Source organism: Symphalangus syndactylus, chromosome 12 (genome assembly GCF_028878055.3).
Source record: "Symphalangus syndactylus isolate Jambi chromosome 12, NHGRI_mSymSyn1-v2.1_pri, whole genome shotgun sequence".
Taxonomy (NCBI): domain Eukaryota; kingdom Metazoa; phylum Chordata; class Mammalia; order Primates; family Hylobatidae; genus Symphalangus; species Symphalangus syndactylus.
The window spans coordinates 141,507,319-141,519,540 of record NC_072441.2 but is presented as its reverse complement, the minus strand read 5'-3'; the positions used below and the strand labels follow the sequence as shown (position 1 = coordinate 141,519,540).

The following is a 12,222-nucleotide window of genomic DNA, read 5'->3' as shown; positions in this document are numbered from 1 at the left end:
CAAGTCACTGAGGAAGAGGCCATTTTTCAGAGAATTGAACAAGTTCCCTTTTAATAGTTGAAGCAATTAGGCATCAAAAAAGTTAACTATACACCACAAACAAACATTAGAATAAGGATTGGCCCATGTTTGTTTGACACAAAAGTGCTTTTTTTCCTCTTTTTCCATGCCACCTCTACTTTCTATCCCTGTTAAGTATGAGATGAGATCCATAAATGAGATAAATAAAGAATTTTATCAACAAACCCAACATGGTGAAACTTTATCTCTACAAAAAAAAATAGAAAGATTAGCCATGTGTGGTGGCGTGTGCCTGTCGTTCCAGCTACTCCAGAGGCTGAGGTGGGAGGATTACCTGAGCCCAGGGAAGTCAAGGCTGCAGTGAACTGTGATTACGCCACTGCACTCCAGCCTGGGCAACACAGTGAGACCCTGTCTCAAAAAAACAATAATAACATAAAGTAAAATAAAAGGAAGTCCTAGCTCCTTTATGACCATTGAATATATGTTATTCAAATTTATACTTTTGGCCAGGGAGTGGGAGTAGTGGATTCCCAAAATCCCTTCCAGTCTAAAGTGTAATGATTCCTTTTTCCCTTGAGAGATTACATAGGTTTAAAATATAAGTCAATTTTTAAAGAGTGATAAAAATTTGTGGATCATAAGGAAGTTTATAATTTTGTGCCCATATTGGAGAATACTAGCATCTGTTAATATAATATAGCCCTTTTCAACCACCAGCACCACTATTTTAGATAAAATTCTGCTGTGAAGAAAACTTTGGATTGGCTGGGCGCGGTGGCTCACGCCTGTAATCCCAGCACTTTGGGAGGCCGAGGCGGGTGGATCACAAGGTCAGGAGATCGAGACCATCCTGGCTAACATGGTGAAACCCTGTCTCTACTAAAAAATACAAAAATTATCCAGGCATGGTGGCGGGCGCCTGTAGCCCCAACTACTTGGGAGGCTGAGGCAGGAGAGTGGCGTGAACTTGGGAGGCAGAGCTTGCAGTGAGCCGAGATTGTGCCACTGCACTCCAGCCTGGGCAACAGAGCGAGACTCCGTCTCAAAAAAAAAAAAAAAAAAAAAAAAAAAACTTTGGATTACATAGGACTTCCTCTGTGCTGTCAGTAACTTGAAGTTATGTTGCAATTGTGTGAAACAGATAAATGGATACTGAAAAAATGAAGTATCTAACCCTTTTTCAAAATGTGTTTAAGACCTTCTGTGTTCCAGCAACCAGTGATCTTTTTGGGAGCCGATGTCACTCATCCACCTGCTGGTGATGGAAAGAAGCCTTCTATTGCTGCTGTGAGTGTTAGCCAGGTTTATCTTACCTAAGGTTGACAGACCAGTATCAATTTTGCAGTTTCAACTTGTTGAATTTTAATATTTTCTTTGTAGCCAACTTTCATAAATGTTCTTTGGGTTTTTGAAAAGAATGATTATTCTCTGGTTTGGGGTTTACAAGTTCCATATGTATCAAGTTCCATATGTATCTATTAAATCAAGTTTGCTAGTTATATTATTCAAATCTTCTGGATTATACTTTAATTTGTCTACTTGACCTCTCCATGATTATGCATTTTTAGTTACTTTTTGTTGTTTTGAATAGTTTGTTTGTATATTTCAGTAATGTCTTTGTCATAGAAAGATACACTACATATAAGCTTGGTGGATTACATTTTTTAATATATAAAATGTCTCCCACCTTCATCCAGTTCAATACTTTGCACCTGAATTCTTTTATTTTATTTTATTTTATTTTTTCAGACAGAGTTATCTTGTTGCCCAGGCTAGAGTGCAGTGACACAATCTCAGCTCGCTATAACCTCCATCTTCCAGGTTCAAGCGATTATCCTGCCTCAGCCTCCCGAGTAGCTGGGATTACAGGCACCTGCCACCATGCCCAGCTAATTTTTTGTATTTTTAGTCGAGACGGGGCTTCACCATGTTGGCCAGGCTGGTCTTGAACTCCTGATCTCCGTCAGTCCACTGGCTTCGGCCTCCCAAAGTGCTGAGATTACAGGTGTGAGCTACCGTGCCCAGCCAAATTCTTTATTTTACTACTGCCACTCCTGTTTTTAGCACCTGCCTATTATTTCTTTGCTCTCTCTGTATTTGTAATCTTTTTGTGTCAGTTTAAGTGTATTTCTTATAAACTTGAGAAAGCCTGATAATATTTTACCTATTTTGAGAATCACTTGATTTTAACAAATAGCCAACACTTTGAAAATATGAACATATTTTAGGCATATTTAATAAACTTCAGAAATTAAACTGTAAGATTTAATTGGCCAGGCACCGTGGCTCACGCCTAGAATCCCATCACTTTGGGAGGCTGAGGCCGGTGGATCGCTTGATGTCAGGAGTTCAAGACCAGCCTGACCAACATGGTGAAACCCCATCTCTATGAAAAATACGAAATTAGCCTGGCGTGGTGGCGGGTGCCTTTAATTCCAGCTATTCAGGAGGCTGAGGCAAGAGAATCGCTTGAACTCGGGAGGCGGAGGTTGCAGTGAGCTGAAATCATGCAACTGCACTCCAGCCTGGGTGACAGAGGGAGATCCCATCTCAAAACAAAAAAAAAGATTTAATATTTTTTCTATGATCCATTATAATCTTCACATAAATCTTGTTTTATGAATCTGATAAATCTAATTCATCCCTGAAAATGATAGTAATATTTAAATTTCCACTTCATGATTTCAAAGCTATTTTCATTAGTAAAGGAAATTAATTTTTATCTATTAATTCTCTTGCTTTTGTATTTTTAATGTTATACATGAATTATTTTCTTTAAATGTTCAGTGGTTGTACTGAGTCATCTCTAACATTCATTAAAGTGTTCTTATAGATGATAAAATGATAAAGAAAGGAACTCAAAAGACTTCCTTGGATTTGCTACTTTGGGTCATTTTCCAAAAAGGTTTAAGCATATTTTAATTCCTTTGGACTTCTGGTAGTCATTGTCTTTTTCTACTAAATCCGTTTCTACCAAATACCCACTTTCTTTTATGGTTATCAGAAGTCTTGTAAATAGAATTTATTGGTTGATTCTTTTTCACTATATGGCGTCTATCTCCAAGAACTTAGAGACTAGTGTGAGAAAGTAAGTAAGTAATGAGTGCCACATAGTATAATAGGTGTTATCATGATAACAAAGGAACAACATTTAAGTTGCAAGAACCTGGTGTGTTTTGGGAATGCTGAGAAATACAGGGAATTGGAACATAGTATACTGCAGGCTATGAGGCTAGGAAGCTTTTGTGAAGCATTTTGTTCCATCCGATCCATCCGAGGGGTCTGGATTTCTTCTTCTTTTTTTTTTTTTTTTTTTTTTGAGACAGAGTCTCACTTCACTCTGTAGCCCAGGATGGAGTGCAGTGGGCGTGATCTTGGCTCACTGCAAGCTCCGCCTCCCGGGTTCACGCCATCCTCCTGCCTCAGCCTCCTGAGTAGCTGGGACTACAGGCGCATGCCAATACGCCCAGCTAATTTTTTGTGTTTTTAGTAGAGACGGGGTTTCACCATGTTAGCCAGGATGCTCTTGATCTCCTGACCTTGTGATCCACCCACCTCAGCCTCCCAAAGTTCTGGGATTACAGGCGTGAGCTATCGCGCCCGGCCTTCATTTATTCTTAAGTAGCAAGATACCTTTCAAGGGAAAGAAATGGTCAAAGTTCCATTTTTGAAGCATGACTTTGCTATAGGTTAACTGGAAGAAAGAGAGTCTGGAGGCAGTGACCAGCTCTAGGCTCTGATCAGAATAAGTTCATGCTTTGAGGTCTCTTCTCCAAAGACATAACAATATTAGACACAGAAAGAGAAAATTAATCTAGCTAGTTTCAAAACCAAGATTAACTTCTCTGAGGACCAGATACAGAACACAAATGCAGCTCAGTAAGACTGTATAGATTCAGGCCAAGAGGGAAAATTCTGATTTTAAAATTTATGAAGCATAACAGTTCTAAGATGAAACTAAAGTCTTAAGTATGGTTTCTGAGATAGGTTGCTAAAGTGGAAGAGATAGGAAGAAATATCAGTGGTTTGAATTGGTCCTTGTTTTTACTTATTTCTTTTATCTTATTCTCTTATACACATCGTTTTGTCCGTTTCTTTCCTCACTAATCTTTAAGTCTACCAACAACACAAAGAATCTAATTGTTAAATGTATAGTTCAGCCTAGTTATAGGAAAATAGTTTTTTACTCTGTACTAGGTGTTTTATTCTGTTCTTCAATGGGAAGTACTATTCTTTTTAATTTTTTAAAAAGATGGGGTAGGCTGGGTACGGTGGCTCACACCTGTAATCCCAGCACTTTGGGAGGCCAAGGCAGACGGATTACAAGGTCAAGATATTGAGACCATCCTGGCTAATATGGTGAAACCCCATCTCTACTAAAAATATAAAAATTAGCTGGGCATGGTGGCACGCACCTGTAGTCCTAGCTCTCTGGAGGCTGAGGCAGGAGAATCGCTTGAACCCAGGAGGTGGAGGTTGCAGTGAGCCGAGATTGCACCACTGCACTCCAGGCTGGTGACAGAGCGAGTCTGTGTCTCAAAAAAGAAAAAACAAAAAAAAAAAGAGAGAGAGAGAGAGATGGGGTCTTGCTATTTTGCCCAGGCTGGCCTCAAGTTCCTGGGCACAAGTGATCCTCCTGCCTCAGCTTCCTGAGTAGCTGGGACTATATGCACATGCCATCATACCCAACTCAGAATTACTATTTTTGATTACTTTCAAAGTAAACAGTGATAAACGGTAAGGTTACAGTAAAATGTAAATGAAATTCATGTAATTTTGATTATCATTTATTTATTTTTATTTATTTATTTATTGTTTACTTTTTCTAACCTAGGTTGTAGGTAGTATGGATGCCCACCCAAGCAGATACTGTGCCACAGTAAGAGTTCAGAGACCCCGGCAGGAGATCATCCAGGACTTGGCCTCCATGGTCCGGGAACTTCTTATTCAATTTTATAAGTCAACTCGGTTCAAGCCTACTCGTATCATCTTTTATCGGGATGGTGTTTCAGAGGGGCAGTTTAGGCAGGTTGGTTACCTAGAATCTCATCAGACTATGGCGAAATCAGATCTTGTGTTTATAATATGGTGTCTAGTTCTAGAGTTAAAAACCTTGTTAGAGTTCCCCAAGTCAAAACTTGGTGTTTTCTTAGATTGTCTTTTTGAAAATGTTCGCTACGAATGTGTATGCCTTGCTTGCTAAGACCACGTTCTGATCATCGTTAAAATGGAATCAAGAAGCATATTAGCTATAGAGCGGTGAAATTAAGGAATCCTCAGATTAAATCATTATCTTACTTTGAAGTATATAAAAACAAATAGCTGACTATATTGAATCCTTCCATTTTGTGTTCTCTAGGTATTATATTATGAACTACTAGCAATTCGAGAAGCCTGCATCAGTTTGGAGAAAGACTATCAACCTGGAATAACCTACATTGTAGTTCAGAAGAGACATCACACTCGATTATTTTGTGCTGATAGGACAGAAAGGGTAATCTCACCTCTGTTGTAATACTATTATAAACCAAGCTTATCCAACATAGTTCATAGAGCATTCAACAAGCGCCCTCTGCCAGCAGCAGGGTTTCCAATATATAGTAGCAAATTTCTTTTCTTTTTTTTTTTTTTGAGACGGAGTCTTGCTCCGTCACCCAGGCTGGAGTGCAGTGGCGCGATCTCGGCTCACTGCAAGCTCCGCCTCCCTGGTTCACGCCATTCTCCTGCCTCAGCCTCTCCAAGTAGCTGGGACTACAGGCGCCCGCCACCACGCCCGGCTAATTTTTTGTATTTTTAGTAGAGACAGAGTTTCACCATGTTAGCCAGGATGGTCTCAATCTCCTGACCTCGTTATCTGCCCGCCTTGGCCTCCCAAAGTGCTGGGATTACAGGTGTGAGCCACCGCGCCCGGCCTATAGTAGCAAATTTCAACAATTACATTATGAGTACAGAAGCATCAAAATAGATTATTTTTAACTTTCTGGAATTTCTAGTCACACTCCAAATGTTCAAAATCTCATTCTACTTTTTCGTTGTGAGGAAACTCATAGTTTTAAAATTATTCTTCTATTCGTATTTTCCTAAAATCTTCAGAAAAAAAGGTACATTCTCTTTTTAAAATATCTCATATAAATTAGTTTTTTAAAAAAGTGGAAATTCAGGCCAGGTGCAGTGGCTCACGCCTGTAATTCCAGCACCTTGGGAGGCCAAGGCAGGCGGATCACTTGAGGTCGGGAGTTCAAGACCAGCCTGGTCAACACGGTGAAACCCTGTCTCTACTAAAAATACAAGAAATAGCCCGGCGTGGTGGCGCACATCTGTAATCCCAGCTACTTGGGAGACTGAGGCAGGAGAATCACTTGAACCCAGGAGGCGGAGGTTGCAGTGAGCCAAGATGGTACCACTGTATTCCAGCCTGGGCAAGAAAGCAAGACTCCATCTCAAAAAAAAAAAAAAAGTGGAAATTTATACAAACTAACTTTTAGCCATGTTTCCTTTAAAGTTCACAGAATTATTTTATGCATTTTATAATGTGAATGTATATTTTTTATAATTAGGAAGAGAGGTATAAATACCTAAGGAAATATGTTTTCTTTTTTTTTTTTTTTTTTTTTTGAGACAGAGTCTTGCTCTGTCGCCCAGGCTGGAGTGCAGTGGCACCATCTCAGCTCACTGCAGGCTCCTCCTCCTGGGTTCACGCCATTCTCCTGCCTCAGCCTCCCGAGTAGCTGGGACTACAGGCGCCCGCCATCATGCCTGGCTAATTTTTTGTATTTTTAGTAGAGACAGGGTTTCATCATGTTAGCCAGGACGGTCTCAATCTCCTGACCCTGTGATCCTCCCGCCTCGGCCTCCCGAAGTGCTGGGATTACAGGTGTGAGCCACTGCACCCGGCTGGAAATATGTTTTCTTATCTGTGTGCAGCAAGACAGCAGTCTTACTCTCATTTTCAGTGCTCTGATCCCATCTGCCACCATCCTGTAAATCTTGGAGCAGAGAAATCTAATGATACCAAGTGTTGTTTCCCCTTGAGAAAGGGATCTGATAGAAAGGACTAAGAGAGGGATGTTTGTCTTTGCCATGCATACTCACTGTATTCCTTTGGGCAAGCAACTTAACATCTCTGTGCCTGTTTATTTCTTAGCAAGATTGGATAATATTAATATCTACCTTATTTGAGTTGTTGAGAGAATTAAATAAAATACGTAATGCACTTAGAACAGGGCTTGGCCCACCCTAAGTACTCAGTAAAGATTGGCTAGCTCTCATTAGTAGAGTGATGAGAACAAAAAAAAAATCAATAAATAAAGTTTGGCTAGCTGTAGGGTGGTGTTGATAGTGGTAGAATAGAGAAGACGAAATAATAATAGATATTGTTCTAAGTATTGCTTATAAATTTAATCAATTTAATCCTCACCAACAAGATTATGAGGTAGTTTTATTTTTTTGTTTTTGTTTTTGTGACAGTTTTGCTCTGTTGCCCAGGCTGGAGTGCAGTGGCATGACTTTGGCTCACTGCAGCCCCCACCTTCTGGGTTCAAGCGATTGTCAGGCCTCAGCCTCCTGAGTAGCTGGGATTATAGACATGTGCCACCACGCCCGGCTAATTTTTGTAGTTTTGTTAGAGGCAGGATTTCACCATGTTGGCCAGGCTGGTCACAAACTCCTGGCTTCAAATGATCCGCCCACCTCGGCCTCCCAAAGTGCTAGGAATATAGGTGTGAGCCATCACACCCAGCCTACAACTTTTTGTATGTATTAATTAGAAGATTTATGTGTTGCTAATTTATTAGAGTTAAGTATTTTTTCAGGACCAGGCATAATTTAGTAGATTATGAACTGTTTTGTTTTGTGCTTGGTAAAGTGAAGCTGGTTGGTCCACACAACTATAATTCACGGTACCACCTTATAACAGTCACTCATGTGGCAAAAATATTATCTGAGTCAGTAAAACAGTTTCTGATTTGCTAGCCTTGTAAACCTAGACTTACAGTTAATGATTTTAAATGTGTTGGGATAAGGCAGTGGAGGTGGCTATAATAAACATTTTTAAGTGTTTTATAAGGAGCTTGTATCATCAAGAATTTTGAGTCATTTCAGTTAGATTATATGCACTCAGAGAAAATCATGGCGTCCTCTTACAAGATGCTGAAACTGATAGTATGAAATAAAAGGAATAAGGCTTTTGCAATTATTTCATTGTTTGAATCCCAGTTCTGCCCTTTATTGTGTGCTATTGAGCAAATTATTTTGTATTCCTGAGCCTTTGTTTCCCTAAACAAATGGAAATAATCCCTAACTGGCAGGATCGTTACCAGGTTTTAGAAATAATGTGTTTAAAGTGCCTGATCCATAAATTGTTAACAAATGGTGCGACTGTCGTTGACGTTGTCAGCATTCTGTCTGTCTAAACATCTAGTTTTCTCCAAGGTAAATGCTTATCTTCATAAATTACACGTTCAAGAATACCTACTATGCACAGGTACCATAAATTGGAGCACTTTAAGTTAATTAAAAAAAAATTTTTTTTAGTGTCTCCCACCCATAGTGGGGTCAACTATCAGCTAAGCAGTAGTAGAGACTCTATTAGGCTTTGCTGTGTATCAGCGCTCACTTTCAGCAACATGTAAGAATAGAACTAGGACCTGCCTAAAGGCTGCTCTGAATGACTGTTTAAGTCATACTTCAAGGTGAAAGTAGTGAAATGTAGGATCAGCCTACGTATTCATACATTTTTTAAAGTGCTTTCAGATACATTTTTACCTTTTTCTTGTTTGTTTAAACTTTAACCAAACGAATCTAGGTTGGAAGAAGTGGCAATATCCCAGCTGGAACAACAGTTGATACAGACATTACACACCCATATGAGTTTGATTTTTACCTCTGTAGCCATGCTGGAATACAGGTAAGCCTACACTTTGAGTAAAATATTTTAATTCAAGAGCTGTCATTCTTACATGTATTTTTTAAATCTCAGAAAAATGATAAAGGAATACTCTTTGCATTCCAAATTGTTTCCACATGAAATTAGATGAAACTTTCAGTAAACAAATGTCTTCCCTTTCCTTACCTTGAGAGGGGCTTAGGAGCTTATTTTTATGAAAATACCAGAATATAAGTAGTTTAATAGAATGAATCTCCCTAAAACAGGCCCTTAATTTAACTAAAATGTTAAAAAATGTGAAAGTACCTGATTATTCCTTTAGCATATGCGTCTTGAAAAAAAGAGAGAGAGAGAGGGGAAGAGAAAGCACTATTTTGCTCAGACTAGACTAGAACTCTTGGGCTCAAGCAGTCCTCCCACCTCAGCTTCCCAAGTAGTTGGGACAACAGGCCTCCACACTCAGCTAATGATGATAACATTTTATAAAAAACTTTGACATGTACTAGTAGTATTAAGCATGTGAAAGAGTTTAATTGGGCTGGGCGTGGTGGCTCATGCCTGTAATTCCAACACTTTGGGAGGCTGAGATGGGCAGATTGCTTGAGTTCAGGAGTTCGAGACCAGCCTGGGCAACACAGAGAAACCCCATCTCTACAAAAAATATAAAAATTAGCCAGGTGTGGTAGCACGTGCCTGTAGTCTCAGCTACTCAGGAGGCTGGGGTGGGAGGATCACTTGAGCGCGGAGGCAGAGGGAGGTTGCCATGAGCCAAAATCGTGCCACTGCACTCCAGGCTAGGTGACAGAGCCAGACCTTGTCTCAAAAAATAAAAAAAAATTTAATTGTAGAATTACAGCTTTACTTTTTTTTTTTTTTTTTTGAGACAGAGTCTTGCTCTGTTGCCCAGGCTGGAGTACAGTGGCGTGATCTCGGCTCACTGCAAGCTCCGCCACCCAGGTTCAAGTGACTCTCATGCCTCAGCCTCCCTAGTAGCTGGGATTACAGACTGGGATTACTGGGTGCCACCACACCCAGTAATTTTTTTATTTTTATTTTTTCTAGTAGAGACAGGGTTTCACCATGTTGGCCAGGCTGGTCTCAAACTCCTGACCTCAAGTAATCCGCCCACCTTGGCCTCCCAAAGTGCAGGGATTACAGGCTTGAGCCACTGCACCTGGCCTTAAGTTTCAGTTAAATAATTTAAAAAGTTTTTCTTATTCTTTCCAGAAAACCTTTTCATTAATGTGTTAGCTTTACTTGGTAGAACATAAGCTTTAAATCAGTGCATCTCAAACTTTCCAACAACAAAAAGTAAACTGACATCCCCAGGATGTCTGAGAGTCTATAACCCAAAACTAGTTTAGGTTACCTGCCATTGATTAAGATAGAAATTTCCAGATGTACCTTACCATACAGCTCTGTATCTTATAGCTTTGTATGTCCCACATATACGAACCTGTTTCAGATTCGTGGCTTTACATTATTGTCCCACTCGTTTATCCACGTTCTTATATCAGCTCCTCTTTACAATTAATGTTGTGCATTTTCAGGGTTGGTGGTTAATAGGAGGTCCAGAGGAAGTGATGTCAGCAAGATGGCTGACTAGAAGCCCCTAGAGCTTGCTCCCCTCACAAAGAAAGCCAGAAAAACAGATAAACAACTACATTTTTTATTTTTTTAACAGAGTCTCGCTCTGTCACCCAAGCTGGAGTGCAGTAGTGTGATCTCGGCTCACTGCAACCTCCATCTCCCAGGTTCAAGCAATTCTCCTGCCTCAGCCTCCCAAGTAGCTAGGACTACAGGCGCCCACCACCATGCCCAGCTAATTTTTGCATTTTTAGTAGAGACGGAGTTTCACCATGATGGCCAGGCTGGTCTCGAACTCCTGACCTCAGGCAATCCACCCACCTCAGCCTACCAAAGTGCTGGGATTACAGACATGAGCCACCATGTCTGACCTTTTTTTTTTTTTTGAGATGGAGTGTTGCTTTTGTCGCCCAGGCTAGAGTGTAATGGCGTGATCCCAGGCTAGCGTGTAATGGCATGACCTCAGCTCACTGCAATCTCCACCTCCCAGGTTCAAGCAATTCTTCTGCCTCAGCCTCTAGAGTAACTGGAATTATAGGCTTCTGACACCACACCCGGCTAATTTTTGTATTTTTAGTAGAGATGAGGTTTCACCATGTTGGCCAGGCTGGTCTCAAACTCCTGACCTCAGGCAATTCGCTTGCCTCAACCTCTCAAAGTGCTGGGATTATCGGCATGAACCACTGCACTGGGCCAAACAACTATATTTTAATGAAAATAAATCCCTCTCTGAGGGAGAGCCCTGGAGTGCATCAGAGGAGTAACAGAAACCCTGGTGAGCACAGAAACTCGGGATGACCAGACAGAGAACAGAAAGAAACACTGAGCCTCCACTACTCCATCTCCAAATCAGGATCAGCTGAGAACCAGGAGGAACTTCTCCCTACAGTGAACAGATAAGCAAGAGGATCCCAGCAATCCCCGTCAACACCTTGGACACCTACACTGGGGTCTCCAGCACTGTTCTTAGGCACTAATCCCATCTTGGGGAGCTGCCTGGAGTCCACATAAGTGTACCCCCCCAACCCAAGAGAAGGAGCCGATACTGTGCTCCACCCACTGTGGTCCAAGCAGCTACTGCACTACTCCATCTTGGAAGTGGAACTATAGCTGGGGAATGTCTTGCTCCAGGGGCAAGTAGCCATGACTCCTCTTTATTGTTAAGGCTATGCTATCACCAAATTACTCCAGCCCAGTGGCCTGACAGCCCTGTCGAGCTGCAAGCACCTGTTACACCTTGTGCCTTGGCCACTTAAAGAGGTCATACCTCGGCCAGGTGCGGTGGCTCACACCTGTAATCCCAGCACTTTGGGAGGCCGAGGCAGGCATATCACCTGAGGTCAGGAGTTTGAGAACAGCCTGGCCAACATGGCGGAACCCCATCTCTACTAAAACTACAAAACAAATTAGTCGGACGTCATCGCGCGCACCTGTAGTCCCAGCTACTCCAGCCTGGGCAACAGAGTAACACTCCGTCTCTATTAAAAAAAAAAAAAGAGGTCATACCTCTCCAGTGCCTAAATTGAAGGAGTACATTGTATCTCAAGAAGCAGTGCCTTAGTCATCCAGAGCAGTCACATACTCCAGTACCTAAGCTGAAGCAGTGCCCTGCATATCAGAGAAACCTTGTCTGGGCCACCCAGAACAGGCATAGCCCCATGCCTGAGCTGAACTGGCACTGGGGAATTGGTGCCCTGGAAGAGCTGAGCAGCTCTGTATCCCATAGA

General features: G+C 41.3%; 1 protein-coding gene across 5 annotated transcripts in view; it reads left to right on the top strand.

The window, feature by feature from the left end:
* The window catches only part of LOC129468935 (protein argonaute-3), a 133,202-nt gene that overhangs the window by 104,722 nt on the left and 16,258 nt on the right, over positions 1–12,222 (top strand). For 4 of the 5 annotated variants that reach the window (XM_055254949.2, XM_063627905.1, XM_055254951.2 and 1 more), the window contains 4 exons: positions 1,221–1,311; positions 4,859–5,053; positions 5,384–5,518; positions 8,828–8,929. In XM_055254949.2, coding sequence (XP_055110924.1) covers positions 1,221–1,311; positions 4,859–5,053; positions 5,384–5,518; positions 8,828–8,929 — 523 coding nt within the window. The remainder of the gene's footprint in view (positions 1–1,220; positions 1,312–4,858; positions 5,054–5,383; positions 5,519–8,827; positions 8,930–12,222) is intronic. The other variant, XM_063627904.1, reaches the window with a different exon arrangement.